At 38.9% G+C, this 24,596-nt stretch overlaps 1 protein-coding gene across 1 annotated transcript in view; it reads right to left on the reverse strand.

Annotated features, from left to right (window-relative positions):
* The window catches only part of PLXNA3 (plexin A3), a 72,884-nt gene extending 59,141 nt beyond the window's left edge, over window positions 1-13,743 (reverse strand). Inside the window, exons 1-2 of the mRNA XM_072431321.1 lie at window positions 12,507-13,743; window positions 5,769-5,951 (exon numbers count right to left, since the gene is read on the reverse strand). Of these exons, the coding sequence (XP_072287422.1) occupies window positions 5,769-5,951; window positions 12,507-13,652 (1,329 nt within the window). The 5' untranslated portion in view covers window positions 13,653-13,743. The remainder of the gene's footprint in view (window positions 1-5,768; window positions 5,952-12,506) is intronic.
* Between the last annotated feature and the right edge of the window lie 10,853 nt (window positions 13,744-24,596).

Raw genomic sequence — 24,596 nt, forward strand, 5'->3', positions numbered from 1 at the left:
TCTGCAATAAAAACCTGCCTAATCACAGTTTGTTAAAAGTGGGACTTTAGTTCCACTTTAACAGACCAAAATGAAGCAAAAAGAGAAGCTCATGGTTGGGTTTACGCACACATTAGGTGAATCTAATTGTTTTGTTTTACAAAAGTGCTTTCTTGACAAAGTGAAACAATAGTAACTTATAGTTCACAATCGCTCTATTCTATTCAGGGTATTTTAGGTAATTTCTGCAGGCTTTTATTTTCTAAAAAAAAAAAAAAAAAATTACCCTAATTATTTGAAAAATGACCGCCTACAGAGATCAGTTAATCCATTCGCTAAATGTTCATCAACTGCTAGGTTCACTAAAAGGGACTAAGTTTGTGTGCGAAGGCAAACTGTATTTTGGAGTGGAGTCTAAACAGCTGAGGAACAAGCGATGGCATCAAAATCCTTTAGTAAAATAACAAAACATAATAATTATCAGATCATCAGACAAGGAGCCAGTGTTTGGGGAAGGGAGGGGGATTGGGGACCTGAGCAGAAAGGCTTGATTTGCTGGAGACATAAAAAATTTGCAGGACCCAAAATAAATGTGTAAAACAGGAGTGCGCTAATGGATTCCAGCTGGGCCGGATTGTGTGCAACAGGCTCGGATTTCACACCGTTTTATGAAAAGTTTAATGTTTCGCCTCTCCCCTGGGCACACTGCCTTGGAGTTAAACACCATAACCACATTCTCACCGATCAGGGCCTTGGAAAAAATGTACATGATTTAGCACGGATCAGGGCTTGGGATCATGTGGACAACCTTTAAAATGCATAGGGAGGGAGCTTACACCAGAAATACTGACTGGGAACTGCCATTTTATGCTTATCTACAATGTAGCTGTATGTGGCCAGGCAACCTGTGCAGAAAGCAGTAACTTAGAACCGCTAAAAGTGTATGTAAAGAAAATCTTAATTGAACTTTTAATTTGTTTATTCTGTTAAATCTATTTTAAAAAAATCCTAATTCTACCAGAATTTACCTTACCTGTTTTTCAGCTGTCTCCAAACTACACTTTCACTATTGTTAAGGAAAAGGGGGTTTTGTATTTCTGTCTTAGGGTGACACTATTAATATTACACAGTATTTATATAGCGCCATCATATTACGCAGCGCTGTGTAATGTCCATAGTCATGACACTGAATGTCCCTTAAAGGGGCTCACAATCCAATGTCCCTAACAGTCATATGTCATTAATGTAGTCTACGGACAATTTTGGGGGGGAAGCCAATAAACTGCATGTTTTTGGTATGTGGGAGGAAACCCACGCAAACACGTGGAGAACCAAGAAACTCCATGCAGATAGCACCCTGGCCAACATTCAAACCTGGGACCTAGCGCTGCAAAGGCAAGAGTGCTAACCCCCTAAGCCACCATGCTGTCCTGTGATTCTTCATAGATAAGAGTACAGTGAGTGAGTGTTCAACCTAGGACAGGAACTGTTTTGTTGGCAAGATCGCCTGATAAAAAAAAGGAACAAAACCTGAAAAATGAGAATTAAAACATCATTAAAATCCAAAGACAGATAAGCTGTGATATTAGATTTTTGCCCTTAAACTAAAATAAAAAAAACATTTTACCAACTAAATTTAAAAGGACAAGACAGAAATCAGCTCCATATTCAAACCCAATATGACAATGTCCTTGGCCCGCATTTACAAATACATGGGAATGCTCAGATTACAAAAGAGTTCCTCTTAGGTTGTGCAGGTTAGTTGTGGCAAATTACAGCACCAGAGAGAAGCCAATGGCATTTCAATGGGACTGCCCCAAATATAATCTGGCCAAAACCAATAAAATACATATATGAGCAGCTTCAGGGAAAATGTCATCTTCCCTAAAATGGCAAAGTAGTTTTCCAAGTTGGCACAACAAAGTAAAAATACAGGCATCGTCTGCAACATCACTTGCATTGAAAGTGAAAGCATCCCTGGCTACTTAGTCCCCTAGAAAGAGAACAGAATCAGGCAAGGGGCTGCGATAAAAATTACTAAAATCCCTGCAATATCTTTAGTTATCCTGGAGAAGAATATTTATTTCCCCTCGACAAAATGGGGGTTGCCTTTTTTTTTTTTTTACAATATCAATAAGCCATGCAACAGCATAAAACACTCTCTCTGTGGTATTCCAGTAAGTGATTTTCCCACAGTAACCGTTCACTGAAATTCAAAAAGCCACTAAAAGGATTGCCTGTAGAATAGGATTATTAATATATGGAATATCAAGGTTAAAAATGTGTAAAAATTAGAAAATTATTTTTACGGAAGTCCAGCACTAGCCAAATATTTAGGTTAGATTTCATGGTAAGTACAGGTAAACCCTAAAAAGCAATGGACAGAAACAACTATACTTTACACACAGGAAACGTGTATTGCTTTTTTCTTTTTTTTTTGCAAACTTTATTCGAAAATTCCTATACTGGCAACTGCCAAGACAACTACCTGAGGAGGGTAATTCATTGGGCATTATATTTGAAATTTTTATACAAATTAAAATGTGAACAAGTTACTGAATATAAAGTTTACTAAATGTTAAAAACTTACCAGCCAATGTTACCACTAAATAGTTTTCCTGCAGTGTTATGAGTGGCCAGGGTTAAAATTTTTCAAGTTCGAATAATTTTACATAAAATTTTTACATAAAAATAATTTTACATAAACATGTTGTTACAATACCTAAACACATTTACACACACACACATTTTATTGGTATGTTAGGCCTCTGAAGTGTTCTATTACATTTCGTTTCTATTACATTACATTTACATATTGTAAATGTACCTCACAGTTTTGGAGCCCCTTGCTGTCTTACCCTGTATAGTTTGGCATGCAGATTTATTTGTGATTTACAAGCCCACACTGCAGTAAATTTACACATTGCTTTGGCTACAGGTTGTGTTTTTGGAATGCCCAGCTGGGTCACATTCAGGCAAACCAACAAACCTCCCAAAATAAAGACCAGTAGACAAACAAGTCTTATACATGGTGTTACAAAGTATGTTCCTAGGTTTGGTTTAAAAAAGTGCCATTTAAAGTTGAATAGCAGTACTTCTACACCTAGGTTTTTGAAGGTATCAGGTGCCATTTACCAAAATTAATCTTTCAGTGCATTAGGTTAAAACAACATTAATCAACATTAATCCGTAAACAGAAATCCACCTAAGATGCTTGTAACTTAATTGCTGTGAAGTTGGCCGATTATGAGAAAAATAAGCGGTGAGTGGGACTGGGCACAGTGCACTCTGATAATTATCTGTGTGGCAGGCAGGATTTATGGCGCTGCATGATGTATTCGCCGTCCTTCGCCCCCCTCCTCCCGGCAGAGGTGAAGGGCGATCTATAAAAGCTGTCATTATTGCAGAACCAAAACCTGGTATGTCTCTCCATTCTCCACCACCATACCAGCTGAGCTCCTCTTGCCTAAAACCATACCCTGAGTTGTTCACATTCAATATTGCTGGCAGTCTGTCTTAAAGTGAACCTGTGCTGAAATAAAGACTGCTGAATTCTTCTTCTGAAAAGGTTAGTTGCCTGGTTGTCATGCCAAATTGGATACCACTGTGCCTGAGATGTTCAGGTGTACCGAGGAAAATTATTCAAGTCGGGGGTGGATCGCTATGGATACGCGAGTTGATAGCGGAGCCCTGGTTCAGTTCTGGCTCCGCCCACTCATGTCAGCAAGGGTAGCCATAGTTCCTGGCTTGTAGTAGCACAGGACCCGTAAAGTGACAAAGGAATACAGAGGCTGCTCTCTCTCTCATCATCATGTCATATTGCACCTTAGCTAGAACTTCTTTTTATGTATATTCTTATAAATTGAAGGCATATACTCGTTTCTTTCCCTGGATCCAGTATCCTAATTTCTAGTGGTTGTTAAAATTTTAATTTCAGGGGATCTAAATATACACTCCTTTTTTTAAAGAGAGGCTGCTACATGTCACTTGACAAATATTTGGCAAAGGTGTTAAAGCTGATTACATTTTTTTACAGCATTTTTACGCAGATCAATATTTGGGTATAACATGGGTATACTGGGTACTGAAGAAACCATGCACCATTCCAGAATATAACTAAATGGAATAGAGATTTATATTCCATTAACAGACAAGAATGAAGCATGCGAAAATATACCTACTAAAATATGACACAGTTTGCACAAAATTTGTTGCAGCTTTTTAGCAAGCCCTGTGATACAAATAATAGAAAAAGAAAAAGTGAGGGACTTTTTTTTCTTTAAAGCCTTATGCACAGCTAGTGGAGTGATTGGGCTAATAACACATAAAACTTTGAGTTTGCACATGTTCATTTGTTTTTAATATTTAAAGTGAACTTTAATTTGTAGTGAGTGAGTATAAATAAATTGAGAAACTATATTGTCATTATATATACTGTATTAAGCTACAGTGTTATTTTGTAACATTTTTGGTTTGTGGTGTGCTGCAGGATTTTTTCAATGTGAAAAATGTGCCATGGCTCAAAAAAAGTTGAAAAAAACTGCTCTAGATCACAGAACAGGGGGTAAGCATGTAGTTGTGACATTCACTGGTTGATTTTTTCACAGCAGCAAATTACAGCATAAAGAAAATCAAAGGATTGGCACAACAATCTTGAAATTAGCAAAGAATTTTGTCAACAAAGGAAGCCCAAATATTTCCTACTGACGGTTTGCCTTAAAAAGGTGCAGGCTCTAGGACTAACATCCTGCTCCTGGCTACAGTGCCTATTGAGTCCAAGAATGAAGTTACTGAAATGGTTAAAGCCTTAAACTCCTTACATGCTTTTTCCAGAGCAGTGATTAACTAGGCCAAAACATACTTTTGTGATTTGGTGCATTAGCACATTGAGGTGCCACTTTTTTTAAAATGTACCTTATGCACTAAAGGCAATGCAACGCAACTGTGTGTTGCGGTGTGCAAAAAAAAAAAAAAAAACACTGTATCTTTGTTTTTAGCCTGTTCTTATGTGTTGGAAGCCTAATCGAAATTATGATCTGCTGCAACTCAATCCTTATACTCCCATTGAGCTATGTATTTAGCCATTTGATTGCCTTTTCCCACCCATAAAAAGGTAATTTTCCTGAGGAGAACCCCTCGATGTTAAAGCGTACCTAAACTCAGAATTTTCACTTTACATAAAAGGGTAAACAACCCTTTTATAGAAGGTAAAAATTTTGTTTGTTAGTGCAACACTTTTTTTAAAAAAAAAATTAATTAAAAAAGGCGGTGCAGCACAGTCCCCTAATTATTGGGAGCGCAGAGCCTCACAGGATACCTTTGTCACGCATCCCAGGAGGCTCTTGGCTGCGTGTGCAGAAGTAGCCCTTTAGTCATAAACTAGTAGGTGGGGTTGGATGCCCTAAAACTTATTAATGGCAACAATACTGGGTGGGTCTTGGCTGGATTCCAGACCAAATTACAAATTGGGAGCAAAAGTAAAAAAAAATTAATGCAAAAAAAAAAAAAAAAAAAAAAGCTATACTCTGGTGGCATTCCCTTAGATACATTAGGGTTTGTGTCACAGTGCTGGTCTGCTCCCAACACAATGCTGCATAGAACAGCACTTGTGTCCTAAGATAGCTGGATTTTTCTTTCAAGTGCATAAAATTAAGGCTTTAAATAATAATAATTTTTCTGCTTGTTTACATTTACAGGGTAACCTCAAACTTATATAAAACTGTTCACTTTTGATCACTCCCAGACAAGGTCCCAATCAAAGGAAAATTTAAAGTTTGAACAAAACTCACCTTTTTTAATGTTCCAGCCCGAGTGCCCACAAAGACCACGGAATGCCCGTTGTAGCTGTAAGCCGCTACGCTAGCCATGCCATCAGTCTTCTCTTCAAACAGTGGAAGACCTTCAATCACTTTCAGGCCACCAATGGGCTGATTCAGAGCCAGGCCACAGAATGCTTCATGAATATGGATAGGCTGAAAGAGAAAATAAATGTTAGACTGACTACCCCAGAAAGCAAAGTATCGTGTCTCCAAGGTATGTTACTGCAAAAAAATAACAAGGTTTTAGTAAATTGATTCTATAGGTTCCCTCTGACAATGAGCCTTGAGTACAGGAGAATGTTCTGCTGAAAGCTTAACATGTAATGCCCAAGCACGAGCACTTTACAAACCTTGAGGCCTGTACTTTGTAGGAATTGACTGCAAAGTGCATGTAAGGGATTACAGGGTTCTTGTGTGCTTCTCACTGATCTCAAGGAGTGATTTTAATATCTTGCTACTTAACTAAACACAAACAGAAGCTTTTTAGTAGATCTATTATGCTGCTTAAATCACTAGAAGTAGCAAATGTTAACTAAACACAAATAATCAATAGTTCTTCATGGATTGGTTTTAATAAGATTTGACTGCATGCTATGGTTTGCTCTATAGTGAGCCATTGGCAGGACTAGGAAAGAACTGAGGAACTGGCAGGATCAACAGGTACATTTATAACAGAGGCATAAAAAAAAAAAACACTTTGCACCTTTAAGTTAAAGAACTTTCTGCTTAGTTTTTTCCCCCAACACTACATCGGCTTTAAAATGACCCTTTTAAGGAAAACTAATCCTAGGAAAAATAAAACATACCCAATAAGAAAAGTAAAGAAAGGAGTTGAACAATGAATTGCACATTTGGCTCTCTATGAATTATTATTATTACACTAGGAAATTCTACCAAAGAATAAAGAAAACAGGTTGCATTCTGCTGAGCAAACCGATCCCCTTTTCATCATGAAGACTGGCATGCATAAAGAACATCAGCCATGTGACTGGCATGTTCGGCCACGGATTACTGCCAGCCCACAGAAGTTATGCTGAATGCATTTGCTATGTGTTAGCACAGGTGAAAAACGCACAACATGTCGGAAAACACACTGTTTGTGATAGAAGGGCTGCTGACTGGTTCCCTGCAGTACATGTAAGCAGAGGGTGAAACTACACAGATCTTGTAAAGCCCTGCTGATGCCATCTGTTCCACAACGTCAGTTTCCAAAATTGAGCTGCGACATCTACTTTGTCCAACTTTTACAATGCATATTGATTGCAAAATTGAGGGGGGAAAAAAAGATAGAAGGCAGGTGAATAAGGCAAACTTTATCCAACAAAACTGTAAAGAAAGTAAAGCATGGCACTACATATGGAATGCCCTGTTGGCTCTTTGGTAAAATAATAAAGGGCACTTGCTGGAGAACTGGGGATCAGATGGACTGGCCAGAAAGATAAAATAGGAAGTCACGGCATCTTACATTACTGCATGTTCATGTTACTAGAGTAAAGCTACGTACACACTTTCAATTATTATCGTTTGTAAACGAACGACGAACGATCCTGCACGATATCTGCGAACGATCGTTCAAAGATATTGTACACACGTATATATACACACACACACACACACACATACACAATACAGCCTGTATTGATCAAATGTTCGTTCATCGCGCATGCTCAGAACATGCACGATCACTGAACGACCGTACACACGATAGATGGTCAACGATCGTCGTCCAATCCGCCGGTCCAGTCGTTCATTTCCAACGACTATCCTCGTTCGTCGGCGTCGTTGGTTACTTTTTTTACAAACGATTTTTGGCCAATCAGTCGTTCGTTCGTCGTTCATTTCCAACGATAAAAATTGGACGTGTGTACGCAGCTTTACAGTAAAAATATCTGTATCAAAGAATGTTTTTTAAACTTTTGTGGGGCCCACTAAATACATTTTGCACTATCCAAACATTTAAAAAAATGCTTGCCATGAAAGAGACTCCTTTACATAGAATAGTATCGCTTTAAGTGCACTTGCACATTCATCTGCATCATTCTCTGCATTACACCCATGTAATTGAGGTTCTGCGCTTAATCGCTTGCAGACAGTGAACTAGCCTTTATCTCTTTGCTACATAAATCAGTGCATAAGAAAGAGATTCAGGGCAAAGTATCAAAGGGTACATTCTACACAATGGTATGACAGTTTTGTTAAAGGGCCTGTACTTCACCAACCAATTCACCAGTAATTGGTAGAAGCATTATGCAAGCTGACCTTTACGTGAGGCCTGAGCGGTGTTAAAAAGGGGGTAACCATTTTTATTAGGATCAAAAGCTTCTGCTGGTTAAAATGACAAATCCTCGCTGCAAGATACTTATGTGGACCTTTAAGTTTAAAACAGATACATGACTGGTTGCCATGCTACACTTTCTTTAGTACTTTCTAAGATACTAAACATGTATGCATATCCTGAATTTTGTCCTCATACTGGCACATCTGGCTACACAATTGTTCTGACTCAGTCAAATCATCAAATCCAATGACAGCCAGACAGCTAGCTATCACAAAATGTCAGAAGCAGAAAACCCTTTGATGCTTGAATGCTAGACAGACAAGAAAGCAAGTAAAAACCTCCTCACTTTCCTTCTCCTAAATGGGTGTCTGACAAAACATGAAATAAAGGGAAAAACCAATCTGACACAGGACACCTCAAGTCAGGACTTTGTTGCTTCGTTGTTGACAGGAATTCCTCTTATTTCGAGCTCGGGTAACGGGTGTCAGACCAAAATAAGGAATCTACACTATGGTGACATATAGGGGCCTACTTGTAAAAAAGACCAACATGCGGTTTGCCAGTAGTGTAATTTCTACATGCCAGTTTCTCCCATTTTTAAAGTGGTGAAGACTGGCACTTTAACGTTGAAAGACAGCATCGCTATATTTATAAAACACCAATCAGACTGACCACCAGGGGGGCATTGGTCAGTGAAATCAGTGGTGTTTGTTTCAGTTACTACTTTTCAAGAGTGGTGATCACAACTGAACTCAAAGTCTATCACAAGTGTTAACTGCAGTTGGAAGGGAGCTTTAAAATGCCAAGTTAGGTTAAATGTATTACTGTGTATTATTATGTATCATAAAAGGGGCCATCAGAAGAATAAAGCTCTGCTTTGTTATCTAATCATCACTTGGTCATAATTTTGGTTTTGCGTGCTTTAATGGAGCCTGCCATATTAAAAAAACACTGGCATGAAATTCACTTTCTTACTTGAGGGTTGCGTTAAAGAAAATGGCACATTTCCGATACTGGAGAATAACCAGCTTGCCACGTTGACAGCAAGACCGATCTGAGACACCCAGTGAAATATCACATCTGCGGCTACTGTGCCACAAATAACAGGGTGTCGCTGTAGCCGTGCAGCCTTTGAAGAGGGTGTCGCTGTAGCCGTGCAGCCTTTGAAGTGGCTTCTCAGGGAAACCACATTGTACTTAGAGCAGCGCTGTCTGCCATCCCCATCCCCATGCTGCCAGAAGTGTGTGAGGATGAAGAATGCTGAAATGAACAGCACATGAGGCCACATTGCACAAGGAAAGAGGAGAGCAAAAGCTTAGACGAACACATGCAGGAATCAAATATGGTACACGGTGGAAAAATTAAGGAACAACACGCATTTCATGAAAATAGTTCAGACTTAATTACATTTACATAATGCCTGCTTTTTCCAGACCTCCCACTTCATGGGCTTATTAGCAGCCTTCTGTTTTCCCCCCTCTCAAAACAAATGACAGTCTGGAGCAGCCATTGTAAGCAATTTAAAATGTGCAGATTGCTATGTCTAATGAACATGCGTCTGAATACAAGAGCAATGGAAAGTGTACAGTTTTACTCATCTTTGCAAAGAGGAGCTTCATTCACAAACATATAGATCACATATACATCATAGATTTTAGGCTACAGGAAGCTTAGCAGAGCTATCAGCACTTACCTTTTTACCAGGGTTAATGGAAATAAGTAAACAAAAACGTTAAATGTGCATCATATCTGTCAGCAAATATTATATTAAGTCTGGGAAATCTTTCCAACCTGAAGTAACTTATGTTGCGGTCACCGACAAAACAGATGATTCCTAAGCAAAGCTTCTATGTAAGTAAAGTATAAACGTTAAACTGAGCTGATGCAGGGTTTAGGTTTTTAATGCATCACCCAGAAAACAGAGCCATGTCCAGCAGTAATGCAAAAAAGGAAAATGGTGGTGCTCTGGGACTAGGAAGCAGTAAATGACGTAAAATGCGTATTGCTGTGTGAGGACAAGCACATAACGGCATTTTGAACTTTAAACTGTAAATGCCAAGAGTGCTAGCCACTAAAAAGCACAGCAGTCCACCAAATTTTCCTTAATGCCTGATGAAGCCTGCTTAATACTTGTTTAAGCTACAGCAAGTGACCCTGTAAAGTAACCCTATCATTTTAAAATATCCAGATTAATGATCCTTGCAAACAAATAGGCAATATTTGCTCATCATTACAACAGCCTTTGACTCCCTCCCTTCCAGCACTGCATCTGCAGTCTGCATCTTTAGCATTTTTTATTTCCAGGATTGTCAGCTGCATGTGTCCCCAACCAAGCACCTTGCTTCCAATGCCCAGAAACCTCTACTACTGAGTCCAGTAGTGTTGGAGGTCAGTGGGAGCAAAGTTGTCATGTGAGGGACTGTCCAGGAACTGCCAACTACCAAAGATACGGATGAAGTTGCAGTGCCAAAAACCAGGAAGCAGTGAGACATGACAGCCAGAGTATACTTTTCTTTTTTATTTGTAAAATTTCAACGCAATGAAATATAAAGGTGACCAAAAAACTAAGATAAATGATCACCCATCAACTGATAAATTTTATCAAATAAAAGTATTGTAACTAGATTTTTAACCAGGAGAGACTGTTCCACCTCCATGAAAGCAATTGTTCATTGTTGAAACTGAATATTTTATAATGCCAAAGACCACTCTACAGTCACCACAAGCAAAAATTCTGACTATTAAATCATATTGGCCATCATAGTTAAACTAAGACAAAGTCTTACCATTGTTTCAGGAGAAATGCACCTCATGCTCATTTGTGTAGATGGGCTTTAACTCACAAAGACTGAATCCTGGTTGTTTTCTAGTGTTGTGGTAAACATCAAAAGGATCAGTCATGCACATTTTACTACTGTAACATTAAACCATACAGAGCCGTTATTTCAATTAAATCCAATGTGAAGTGAACCCCACCTTTGAATTTTTACACATTTAAATCCTAATCTGAAGGGCTCACGTGCTGATTATCACAAAGATTATTATTGATCAGAATGTGGTAAGATCTGCCAACTCGTATCCGCTTGAAAGTGTCTTTTGTGTGATGTAAAATCTTATAGCACAATTTCCACATTGTATGAAATGCTTCAGTTCAGTGGAGGACAGTAAACTAATTTAAAGCTTTGGTTATGTGTATAATAATATTTTTATACAGACACAAGAGGAAGAAGATATCTGCAAACAACTTGGCTATCTGTGACAGTAGTACTAAATTTTTATATTTAGAATGTATTGTGTGGGGAAGGTTACAATGCGAGTCAATGTAAAACCTAGGCAATCTGGGTGGTGCACGTGTACTGCTTCATTGGGAATGAGTGGGTTACAGAGGACACATTGGCTCCAATCTTATTAATCTTGTTTAAGTGAATGCAGCACTATTTGCCTTTCCCAGTTCCGAGCAGAGTGCCCAGGACAAGCCAAAACCATGCAAAAGGAATTAAATTAGCTTGTGCAGTGCCTAACGGAGCAAGTTCTACGAGAAAAAAAATCAATTTTTAAAAATGATAAGCACAAACCCAACGGTGCCAAACCCAAAAGAAGATCTATGGTACACGTAACAGTTAAAATGAAATAGGCACAACTAGACATGACTACACATCTATTGGGCTTACCAATGGGATGCCTAGGGGCCTCTCCAAGCTGCTCAAACACATTCTGGCAGCTCGCTCACTTATTTCCACTAGGTGGAAATCTACCTCTCCACCTTGAATGGATGATCCTTTATAGGCGGATTTAGGATGTCTGTCTTAAGGAATACCTTACAGCACTACTTAGGAAGAGAGTACAAAAAATTGAATGTATATGGGAGGCTTGGGATACACAATATTCACTTACGATGACCTGAGTTTTTAATCATTCTCATGGATCTCCTTTCCTCTTTCTCCTTTGCCCCCCCCCCCCCCCCCCTTTCCGTTTTCCCCAATTGTTTGTTCTTAATGAATATTTGTTAGTTCAGATGACTATTTTGTGACTGCACTGGGTATTCATGAATATATGGAAATATGTATATTGATGCCTGCTATATTTTGATATGTTTTGAATCTGATACTTTTTTATTTTGTGTACTTTTTTGAAAATTTAATAAAAATTACAATTTAAAAAAAATAAAAATAAAATAGGCAGCAGTTTGGAGGATCCATTGACCCTATTCAGTGGCTTCCACATGCTACACATTTCCTTAGAAATGCTTACCTTCACTATACAAGAATGCCTAGATGGCAAGCTGGCCCCAATTTTTTTCTGACATTCTTGTATCTTACTTACGCTTACTTTCATACAGTATCACAAAGCGCTATAGAGAATTAGAATGCTATGTTAAAAAAAAAAAAATAAAAATAAAAAAAAGGACATTATTATGTAGCACTTCTTACCGTGTTGATGCAGTTGAGCTCTTTATTAAGTAACCAAGGCAGAGATAACTTTCCTTCTCCACGGTAGCATGACTGTATTCTCTCCTTGATCCTTTTGTTGATCTGGCTGAGGGTAAAGAGGCACAGAACTGACTCTCGGGGAGGGTTGGACCTATTCTTTTGCCCCTGGGAGAATACTGTGAACAAAACATCCTCATCCTCCGGTATCCCCAACTCTTGTGCCAGCTTCCGTCCTGGACGATTAAGGTAGGCACTCTGTATAAGCCTGTATTCCACTCCATCCTTAGTGCATCCAATGGGGAACTCCACATAAGAATAAAATTCAGGATCCCCAGAACACATCCGCACAATTTTAGATGTAAAGAATTTCTCCCCAGTGGCTTCATTTACAGTCTGTTGGGTGTCTAGCTGGAGTGTCAAGAAATAAACAAAACCGCCACTGACAAAGCCGTAGACGTAGTATATGTCAAATGAGGGGTGCTGGGAAAGGGTATCCGAAGGGACTTTGATCTGAGAAGAGACAAATTCATCTTGGTACACCAAACGAAACATATCCTCATTCTCTTCGTTTCTCACAAGCTTGCGACTTGAAAGTGTAGGAAAGTACTCAGACTTGCCGTCAATAGAGGTGCCAATGAAGAGTTTACTCTGCTCACCATCTTGTTCCACAATCACCCCTGTCATAGAGTCTGGCTCTCGCGCTCCCGATAAGTAATGTTCCTTGCGGTGGTGGGGCTCCCCCAACTTGAAGAGATTGTCCAACCTAAAGAACTGACAAATGCCTTGCCATACACTACCACAAGCCACCAATCGGTTTCCAGTATAGTCGATCAGCAAAAGTCTATTAACATTATCAGAAGGGGAGAGCTTGTGCGAGCAGACACGCACGGAAGGTGGGGGGTAACAGCTTGCATTATCATCTATAGGGCCAGTCAGGTGGGAGCGTAACTCTGTCAGGTTTTCTGACAGCTTGTAGACTCTGTTCACAGCACCAATATAAACGTCCCCTGTGTATTTGTGCACAGCAAGATGAGTCAGAGAGGTGTCGGACACTATGAAGCTTGGAAACTGAGAAATGGCTGCACTGGAGCTAGAGAGCCACAAAAGAAAGAAGTAATGAGGGATCATGTTGTTCACTGGCCTCATGGCTTAGCCTTAAAGCAGTCAGATCTTTTCCACCAAAGAAAAACTGAGTCACAGCGTGGCTTGTCAACATCCACTCTCAGCTGATATTTTTTGAGCCTGAAAGAAAAAAAAAAATGTTTATTTATCAAGAACATTGTAACAATTAAAAACGCAACACAAAGGGACTATGCAAAGCAGGGCAAATAGAACACCCAGTAAGTTGTCACCATTTCTGGTGCAACTCACTTCACTGTAATTTGTTTTCCTATCTGGGAGATTTCCCTTCAGTTCCTGTCCTCCAACAGAAAGTTGGCAAGATATATAGAGGAAGTAAAAGTATACATTCTAAAAGTTAAGGATAACCCCTTGTTGCAGAAACAAATTTCGTATTGGAACGGTTTACCCTCTCTTCCTGTTGGGGTAACAATTCAAAATTTTATATTTACCCTCACTTTTATTCCTGGTGACAGTGATTAGAGAAATTAGAGACAGAAAGAGCAGTCAACAATCCTAACAGAGGGTCTTAAAATACTGTTTTAGTAGCCACGCTGATGCTAATTTTCACTCTTGGACTAAACTTTCAGAGAAATCACCTGCACTAGACACTTTCACTTTGTAGTCTCATCCACTGGCTTGTATGCTTCAAAAAATGAGGGGCCGACAAAGAAAACCCCAATATTTAGAACCAGGTATCCAACAAGTCAGATGCTAAAGATTCCTCAGACTGTAGATCCTCAAGAGAGATTAGTTCTGCAGTGCTGGGCAGCCAGACAGATATGTCTTTTCCTTTAAGTTTTACTAATACCGTGTCTCCCCGATGATAAGGCAGGGCCATCAAATAAGACAGCCCCCTAAGGCATCCCCCTGAAAATAAGCCCTAGAGCATATTTTGGCCTTCAAAAAAAAATAAGACAGTGTCTTATCATCGGGGAAACAGGGTAGTAGTTATAAATACTAGTAACCAATGCTTTAAAGAAAAGCTACAATAAAAAAAGGTAACACCCATAATACTAAAGTAAAAAAAAAAAATATAGGATGGTGAAGAAAAAAAAAAAAAAAAAAAAAAAAAAGAATTTGTTAAAACTACATTTTTTGACTGAACACTATTCAAAAGCCTTACCAAGTTTTAGGGTAGCTGATCCATTATGTTTTTTAAATAAAAGACCTCTTTGAGATACCACTGTTTTGTACTAGTTTTTAATACTTCTTTTAACATGTGACTAGTTTACAGACTTCACCTGCTGTTGGGACTGGACTTTCGTATTTGTACAAACTGTTTAAGAAAGATCAACTGGCATTTGGCCTCCAGGCAGAGATAGTGGAGGATATTTTTAGGTTTTTTGTTTTTTTATTCTGATATTTTGGAAATGTCACTTACTGCTTTGGTACATTTCTATTAGACAAGACTGTGAATGAACATCCCCAATAGCAATAGAGACCAGTACCTTTTTTTTTTTGTTTTCAGGAGGACAGAACCCTTCAGCTTTTTACTGCTGTCAATTTTGCCTCATTTGCTGCCTGTTAAATCATCATCTGGGAAAATATTCTGTCATTAGTAGATTACAGTAACAAGGGCTTTATTCTACCCCACTCTGTCCAAAACTAGAATAAAGTTTTGGCTTTATTTACATTTTACCCTGATCATACCCTAACAGCCCATCCTAGCCTTAATCCTAAAACACTCATCTTCCTAAACTTGGCCTTTTCCTCATTACCAAATACTAATCTTTGGTGCTGCAGGACGTTGACAACTCAAAAGAATGTTATATTCCCTTACAATGAATTTTAAACATTAGTAAAATTTAGTAAATAATGTAACTTTAGCATCAATTTTTTGACCTTTAGGATATGACCATACTAGAACCAAGCTAAAACACCCCAAAAAAAGCATTAGATTAGTAAAGAGCTGACAGAAAAATAGTTTGGCCCTGCTGATGCAAACCCAAACATAATCCCACAGCATTTACAGCTACATTGTAAATAGACTTTCTAATCCTTCAGCAACACCAAGCAGCTTACCGATCCTGAAATCTGGAAACTGAAACTCTTAATTTTTCTCTCCTGCTGGCTTCTGTTATTATGAGGGCTAGAATTCCTGACAGGAGGCCAACTTCAAATTAGAGGAAGCTGCCATCTTGTTTTCATGACCACCTAACACTTCCACCCACTGGGGTTGACTCATGACCTCGAGATGGTCTCCCTTTCACCCACACAGCAGGACTGAATTAGAGGGGAGGAAACATGTTAATTGTCTTGGTGAAAAAGCCAGCAAGGGTTTCATACAGATAATGGACAAGTTATACTGAGTAAAGTATTAGTCTTCAAATTATTAATCAAAAATGTTGACACTGTTTGTGAAAATGAAATGATTTAGAAAGGCCAAATCAATGACTGGTGGCAATTTTGCCCTGACCAGAAAGCCTTGAAGGTATTGGATTCGCATGACAGCTAGAGAGCAGAAGGAGGAATGGAAGCCCCTTTCATATCTGTGGTAAACCACAGCGTTGTACTGCATGCTCAACCACGATCCCAACTGCACCCCACACCACTCCTATTAAGTCTAATGGTAGTGGCTGGAAACCAATGGTTGCTTTTGCATTGCAGCACTGTTCCTGAAAACGACATGTTGCTTTTTAATAGGAGGAGCCAAGATCTATTCATCATGGAAAAAGAGGGTCCTTATTTACTCCACACTTGGAAAGAACCTGCATTACTTTTTGATGTAGGTGTCCAAATGTAGCAGGAAAAGGAACATGATAGGAGAAGATTGGATTTTGTAATATCACAAGCAATCACACCTTCCATCCCATTTTTGAACCACCGACACCTAGCTGGACAAATTCCATGGTGACCGGAATAGGGACCTAAGTTACCTCTGGCTACTAATGCCAAAAGGTATGTTCCAGACAGTTATCAAAGCAGAGGAAGCTACATACATCAGTGACAAAATCTTTTCAACATTCAACTAAACAAGTCAATTTTAAGGTGACTAACTACTAAAAATGTGTGTGCACCTACCAAACAAATAGAATTCAAATGTCATTATTCTGAGTACACATTGCTGACAAATGTATTTTGACTCATGTTTTACTATATATTATCCCATGTGGCACGGTCATATAAGCAATACCAATGTGGTCTTATACCCCGCTTATTGTGACTTACCCAGTGAGGTCATAACCAAAATGCAGCCAACTGCAATAATTTTGCTGTGCAATGACATCACCATAATGCAACGGTAAGTGGTCAATTTCTAATATTGTCTAGAGTGACATCATTGCCATATCAAATTCCCAGTGCAACTTTACATTTCCTGTATCGCACATTACCAAAGTGGTGACAAAATGCAGCATAGACACAGTCCCTGTGTCCCCAATTTATGCTAGGATACAGCCTATTTCCATTTAAAACCCTTGTTAAGACCAAAATATTCAGCCTGTTTTCTGAATTCTTTTGATAAGAAAGGGTCAGGTTGTGGAGGAAAGGGCTAAAGGATGCTAGATTAAATCTAGAAAGGAAAGAGGACAAGTTTTAATATGCTGCAGCTTCTATTAGGCATTATAAAGTATCTCTCAGTGTGCCATAATTGACAATTTCAATCCAGAAGAAATGCATGTACAGCTGTGCAAAAGAAAAATGCAGTATTTTTTTTTTTTTGCCGTTTTAGAAAATGTAATGTTTTAATTCAGAATCAATTATAGGAGCAGGTAGGATCATTATCAAATCTTCACCAGTATGGAAATATAAGCATATTAGGTGTTTATCCACAATTGGTAGGTTTTCATTCTGTTTAAATTGCTTTCTGCAAACCAAACCCAAAAGTTTAGAAGTATGAACACTATTTAATAACCGAGTGGGGAAATTTGCCCTTACTTCTTATTTTATCAGAGTGTTAAGGCCAAGTCTCCAACTGTATCCAAAACGTTTACAATGCTTTCTAGATTTTGGCTTTAACCAAATACCAGAGAATAACGGAGGATTCACACTGCCAAATACTAGCTAATGGCTGCCCTTTGTCATTCTGTACAGCCTTTCTTGTAGCAACATGGAAGCTGGTGCTGATATCATGAAACAAGGCAGCCTATATTTTCACGAGCTCCAAAACAAGGGCATAAGAGAACAGGAATAATGGAAAGATGTAATTGGAAGCTACTAGGGACAGGTGCTTTAGGGTGAACTTGAATTACATTTTATCACTTTAGGCTGTAGCAAAGGTGGAATTGAATTTTGCTTAAAAAAAAAAAAAAAAAAAAAAAAAAAAAAAAAAAAAAAAAAAAAAGCATTTCAGGTATGTGAAGCTCAGGAATGCGGAGAAGAAAGCGATTGTGAATTCCAAGGACCAGTTGGTGTCAGCCAAAGCATAGATGGGATGTAATAACCAGCCCTGGGGAGCAATTTATAAGGTACTTATTGAAGAAAGTTATGACCAGAAAAAGGCTTAACCAAGTTATGTAATGAAAGTCCAGAAAAACCTACAATTTACAGCATGGCACAAATATATTTCCACATTTTAGTTTTCCATGGTTGCTGGCACATAAAATCACATAATAGATTTGTAGGCAAGCCATAGAGAGAAAATGTTTCATCCATTCTGGTGAAGATTTACAATAAAAACAGCATGAACACACAAAAACAAGCTATCATTTTTTAACTATTCAGATTAGATTTGCTATTAGGGTAGCAGAAATAACACGGATGTAAAATCAAGTCCACTTAAATGATTCCTTAAAGAAAATATAAAGATGTTTATTAATTTGTGTTTATTACCAGCAACAGGCATGAAATAGTTGACAAATATATACACATGTTCCAAGTCTACCCATAACAACCCTTGTTTCCTTGGAAAACCACTATAATTGAAATCACTTTACATATGCAACACAAGCCAACCGTTCATTGAATCTTTGACTGATGAGATGTAAAATAGTTCCATCTGGCTGGAATTCAGTGACATGATATCCCTACCAAAATTTATAGTTCCGTACATTACAAAGCTAAGCAATGGCATCAATCTTCCCTAACATAATTTGAAAGAAATGAGCAGTTTAGCTGCAGGAAAGGGACACTTGTCATGGCTTGCACATCTATATTAGTTGTTTTATTCTACTTTTACAATAACAGGTAGAAATCTGCTTATAGTTGCTTGTTTGAGGATTCTCAGGCATTTGCCAGGACATCCTCCAACTATTGTAAAGCTAGGAGGTCCATTGTTCCTAGTTAGACAGATTCAACAAGCTGGAGGATGAAAATTAATACTTGTATTATATACAAGAGTGCAGCTAATGCATCAGCAGTTATCTGGTTCCTCTGTAAGCCACAGATAGGACTCCTGGGCGTACATATGTCCAGCGACTTCCTCTCATTTATTCTCACACTGACCCAACATTCATCTCATTTGTATTGGGCAAACAAAGAGGCCCCCACCCCAAATGTGAGGTATTCTAGTATTAAAATTTTTCTGGTTTACTAATACATACAAACCAGAAAACCTAATTAACATACTAAATACTCCAAATAATCCACTATATTCCATTCTATACATAATATGCATTCCAGAAGACGCCTATGCAAGGGCTAATGGATTAAAAATATAATGGCTCCAGGCGTTACGCCTTAGCAGTAAAACTTCACAAAAAAATGCATATTTTGTTTTCATTTTACACACACAGGCTAAGAAAAACTTTTACTGTAGTTTTAAAAGCAGCAAGTGTGCTTTTGTGTGTTAGCAGGCCAATTTCTGCATCTCCAGACCTAAATGCCACAGCAGAGTGTGAGATTTTTACTTTCTAAATTAGGACAGAGTCAATCAATCTGGCATCACTCCTCCTGACAGGACCCTGAACAGCAGCCATTTATAGAGGCATCACCTCAGGCCCGAGGGGTGGAAAAGCATGGGGTTATAGGTACATGACAACTGACTTGTCATCCACAAGAACATAACTCACATGGTTGACAGTGTTACAGGAAAAAGGCACTCTAGGCCAGGGGTGTCAAACTCTGGCCCACAACATCCTTTTTTTGGCACCCAAGGGAATCCTAAATATGAATTGCAGCTGGCCTGCCGATGCAATGAAATAGCCCCGCTACTACAATTCCCAGCATTACTCGCGTCCATAGACCAGCGGCTTTTCTGCCTATGCGTGGCCCCGCATTTGACCGTTTATAGACGCAGGGACTTGTAGCGATGCTATTTCAGTGAAGGGAGTTCCAGCCACTCATAAGATTTAAAAAAATTCTTAGACCTCCTTCTCTATTATAGGCTTGTTCCAGGTTGAATGTTAAGCAAAAACTCTTTTCCATATGAAAAGGTTTTTTTATATCTAATGAGAAGGAAAAACTGCCTCAATTTTTTCAAGAGTTTGACCCGCGACTTTGTCTAAGTTTTTAATGTTGGCCCACTGTGTATGTTGAGTTTGACACCCCTGCTCTAGGCGAAAGTTTAAAACGAACAGGAAGAACTTCTAGTGCATCATGTGAGATTTTTTTACATTTTATATTCTACTTAAGACCATTAAACTAAGGTATGCTTAAATTCTAAAACTGTACCTACATGCACCTGTGCCCCAAAACACAAGCATAATACCCAGACTCCTGAAAACATACCAATCTCCAAAGTTAGAAACACAAGAAGGAACACATTTGGTGATGTGTGATCTGGTAACGCCTCACAGCTCCAGGGTAATACTAAGCCAAGAATTTCACATATTCAGGATCTGGGCGACATTAATAGCATGTAGGTTTTGGAAAATGAGTGATGTACAGATACAAACATGCATTATTATCCAATTTCGGCCACCCAAATTATTAGTGCTGGAACGGGATGGGTTAGAACAGGATGGGTTATTGGTGTGTTACCTGGCACTAGGGAGATTTTCCCTCAACGAGACCCACACAAAAGTACTTGGACTCCACCCAAAGGGGTGAGACAGCACCCTACCTGGTGAGGGTGCTCCACACTGATAAGTCTGCCTGCTGATTGGATAACAAAGGAGCAGCAGCCCACTAATAATGGCATATGTGCTCTTCCTTCCTGTAAACTTGTACAATAAATTACTACACAGTGCCACTATAAATGCAGTCCACAGAGGACTGCACTGAGCAAACACAAACTATTTAGATGCTAAATGCTCTTAAAAACACACTTTCTAAATGCATCTAACTGGTAGCTGCAAAAAACGCAATATTAAAAATAAATAAATAAAAAAATACACAAAGCTTTTGGCTTTTTGTAGGACTTTTGGTTGCTAGCAGTAGAAGCATTTATTCTTTAGGGGTCTTCAGCTGGCCTTTGTGGCTTCTGAATTCCACTATTCATTCATCCAAACCTTAAATAGCGCATACAGCGACTTCACAGCTTGTTGACATCAGATGTAAGAACAGCACTGGCTAAGTTTCTGGTCTAATGGGAAGTCAGCCGCAGTTTGCCAATAAATACCAGCAATGTGCAAAATAATAGAAGCAGCACGTCTTCTTTCACAAGTAGAATAGAACATGGGGGAGACCTATAGGTAAGCGGCACAAGGTCTGCTTGTAAGCCACAATTTCAGAGCAGCAATAAGTGTAGAAAATATAGGTTAGGTAATTACTGCACAAAAGAAAAAAGCAGCATGCATGAGGTAGAATCGTGGGTCTATCTGGGAGCCGACACAGGCATCACAATCGGTGTGGGGGGTCTGCAAAGCTGGCCGTATTTAAGGGGCTGGGAATAGAAGGAGTGGTATACTATGGTTTTTCACATATAAGGCAGCACCAGCAGGCTATTTGGATAACCCCCCCCCCCCCCCCACTGCTTTCCTGCCAATTAGAGGGAGAAATAGCGCAGCTTGAGGATTGAGAAAGTGTTGTCATGGTGACTACAAGGAGTGCAGAAGAGTGATGACATCACTGTGCTATTATGGGATGGAGGAAAGGGTCTTGGCAATGGAGAAAGGACCTGCCTTTCCCCGGTATATGCAACAGACATACACCTGTAGTGAAGCCCTACATAGGTATAATTCATGTGCAAATACAGGATCTCAAGATCATCAATGGGAGAAACATCAGGCTGAGAAATATAGATCACACAAGGGAAAAAAATACATGACAGATACAGCAACATCAGCCAGCTAGATACGTACGTACTAGAAAGTCAATAGGATTGGAGTTATTGCAGAAGGTGTGGATTCAGTCGAAACATGGAATATGTTAAAAAAAAAAAAATATGAATACGAACAGGACTGGAGAGGGAGACTGGGCTATGGCACAAGCTAGGGGTGCAGATGCAGAATTGTATACAGCGCAGAGCCCAATATAATGGTGCAGAACCTATAACCTAGCAGAAAGTGTGTATACAGTCAGAGTGTATTAATACAGGCAATCAGATATAATGTAACTGGGATTAATATACTAGGGTGACAGAATTAGACAAAATGACATATAATGCACCAAAAAGATTCAGCTGGATACATGCATATATTAGGGGTGACAGACACAAACCACTGGGGTACAAAATTCACATACTGATGCTTCACAGTAGACTATTTTGTGTGTTCCTGTCACTGCCGCCAGTAGGAGGATAAGTATGACAGATTTAGACTCCGTCCTGTGGATGGGTAGGAGGAGCTGAAAATAAATGTTTTATTACTGTATGTTTCACCCAGAGATAAAAGAAGGAGCTTGTTCTATTATCACACTGCCACCTCCTATACACCATTCACTTCACATCTCTGTTCCAGTAAACGTACTGTTTCCATACATTCCCCTGCAACTCCAATACTACACAGCTTCAAATATTCCAAGACATATACCAATTTTCAGGCATATGGCTTGGAACACTGTGCCCCAACCCAATAATCTATTACCCTCAGATTAGATGTATAAATTATTTCTTCTTGCATCTGCTGTGCATTGTCCCCAACACTGTCAGACATGCACACAAAATCCTATTTGGTGATGAAAAAAATCAGAACATCTTGACCGCTTAGAAAACACAAAAAGGAAAAAAACAATACTCCGCAGACAGCATACCTTTAGATGTTGAATCCAGTTCCTCAGCACAGCAAATTCATTTAGCTAACCACAAAGCCACTAAGCGTCTGTTCCTCTAAAACACAACCAAATATTTTTGTCCTAATTTGCCTGGAATACTCAAATAATCCCCCACCCCTTTCTCTACACAACATCTTGTCGTCTGTAAACATATTTTACACAGAAAAAAAGCAAGAGAATTTTGAGGCCTGGCAACACACAATCAATGATCGCACGCACCTGCCAGGACTAAAGAGACAGCACAAAAAAAAAATGTTTTTTTTTTTTTTACAAAGTATTTCATATATCAGTGATCATCAACCAATTATAATTATAGAGGGCCTCAAGTTTAGTCTCTGACATGTTCAAAGGGCCCCAAAACAATATCGACACCCCTTTGTGTTCTTTCCAGTTGTAAACAATCGTTGTCATTAGTGATCATTCAGGGATCCAACATGGCGGTCTCTACAAGTGATCTTCAAACACATACCAAAGCTAGATTTTCTTTAAAAATCATTTGAGGCAATAAAAATCTTGTTCCTGTACAAGTCTTAAGCCTACAATAGACAAGCAGATTCATTACCAATTTTGTGCTTGACCAACTGGGATGATTGATTTAAAGAGCGGTAATCTCGTTATTGTCAGTCCTGAAACACATTACACATGATTTTCTTTCCTTCCAATTGTTGAGAGTAAAGATGGGGTGAATCTAGCAGATGGGAGCTCTAAAAACTATAGGGCAATGTGATCATTTTATCAGGTGTCAAATGAGAAGTGATATGCAGCCCGTGTGTACTAGGCCTTGGGCTGCATTTAGATATTTTTTGCCAGGTGTAAATGTGAATGCAGTAACACAAGAAAACTTTCCAACACATGGTAAATCCAAATAAATCAGGGATGCAGCTGACAATGCAAAGCTGCCAACAGCTACTTTTAACACACACATAGTTAAACTTATTTCCCTGCTGCTAACAGATGATGGACTTAGCGGGCCACATACACTGAGTTGGTGGGTTGCATGTTGGGTATTAGGGCTCTGTATGTTTTACACATGTTATTTTCTTTAACAATACAAAACTCTTCATTTCTTAAGTAAAACATGATTTTACTGCTGGATTTTGTATCATGCCTAAACAACATTAATAAAAATGCATTACATATGCTGCCCTTCTTTCTAATTAAAGATCAAATGTGATAGGTTTCTTTCCAAAGGTGGTGATGGAGTCACTTTATTTTGTATTTTTTTTTATATAGTATATGATGGTCCGGGAATGGGGGGGGGAGGTAGGAAAAGGGATGGTGGGAGTGGGGATGTTCCCTGTTGTCCCTAGGGGATTTAAGGTGTGTACAGTTGGGCCTCCCTCTTTGGTAAATACAATTCAGAGAATAATAGGGAGCACAGAGAGAACAAAGAAAGCAGGCTCTAAAGCATTGTGTCACACTATGAATGTATTAATACATCTTAACTTCATACATAACAAAGTCATACAAATACATAATTCACAAACAATCCTTTTGCTGGCACCCAACCATGCAGCAACGCTATATCCTTCCTTAATCATTGTTTGCTGGTATCCAACTCTTATACATATAACTACTACCTGTAACTCTATAAAAGCATAAGACCATTGTATGAATGCCTACATTCACCCTCATACCTCATCATATGATACCAAACAACTATGTTAGTCCATATAAACCCTACTTGTGTATCAGCACTACCTTAGGAACTACCTGTCTTGAATACACTATTTAAGACCCGACCTTCCTACTACCTACCATAAATTGTATAAAGTCAGATCCCCCTGAGGAAGCCTAATCTGGGCGAAACGCGTCGGGGACTTACGGAAGTAAGGAAAACACGGTCTTATCACTTTCTCCTGTTTCCCATACATATTCTCTGCTGTTTAATGTCCACGCTAGCAATATTATGTCTAGTGAACTATCCTATTTCCGTGA

Source organism: Pyxicephalus adspersus, chromosome Z (genome assembly GCF_032062135.1).
Source record: "Pyxicephalus adspersus chromosome Z, UCB_Pads_2.0, whole genome shotgun sequence".
NCBI classification, from domain to species: Eukaryota; Metazoa; Chordata; class Amphibia; order Anura; family Pyxicephalidae; genus Pyxicephalus; species Pyxicephalus adspersus.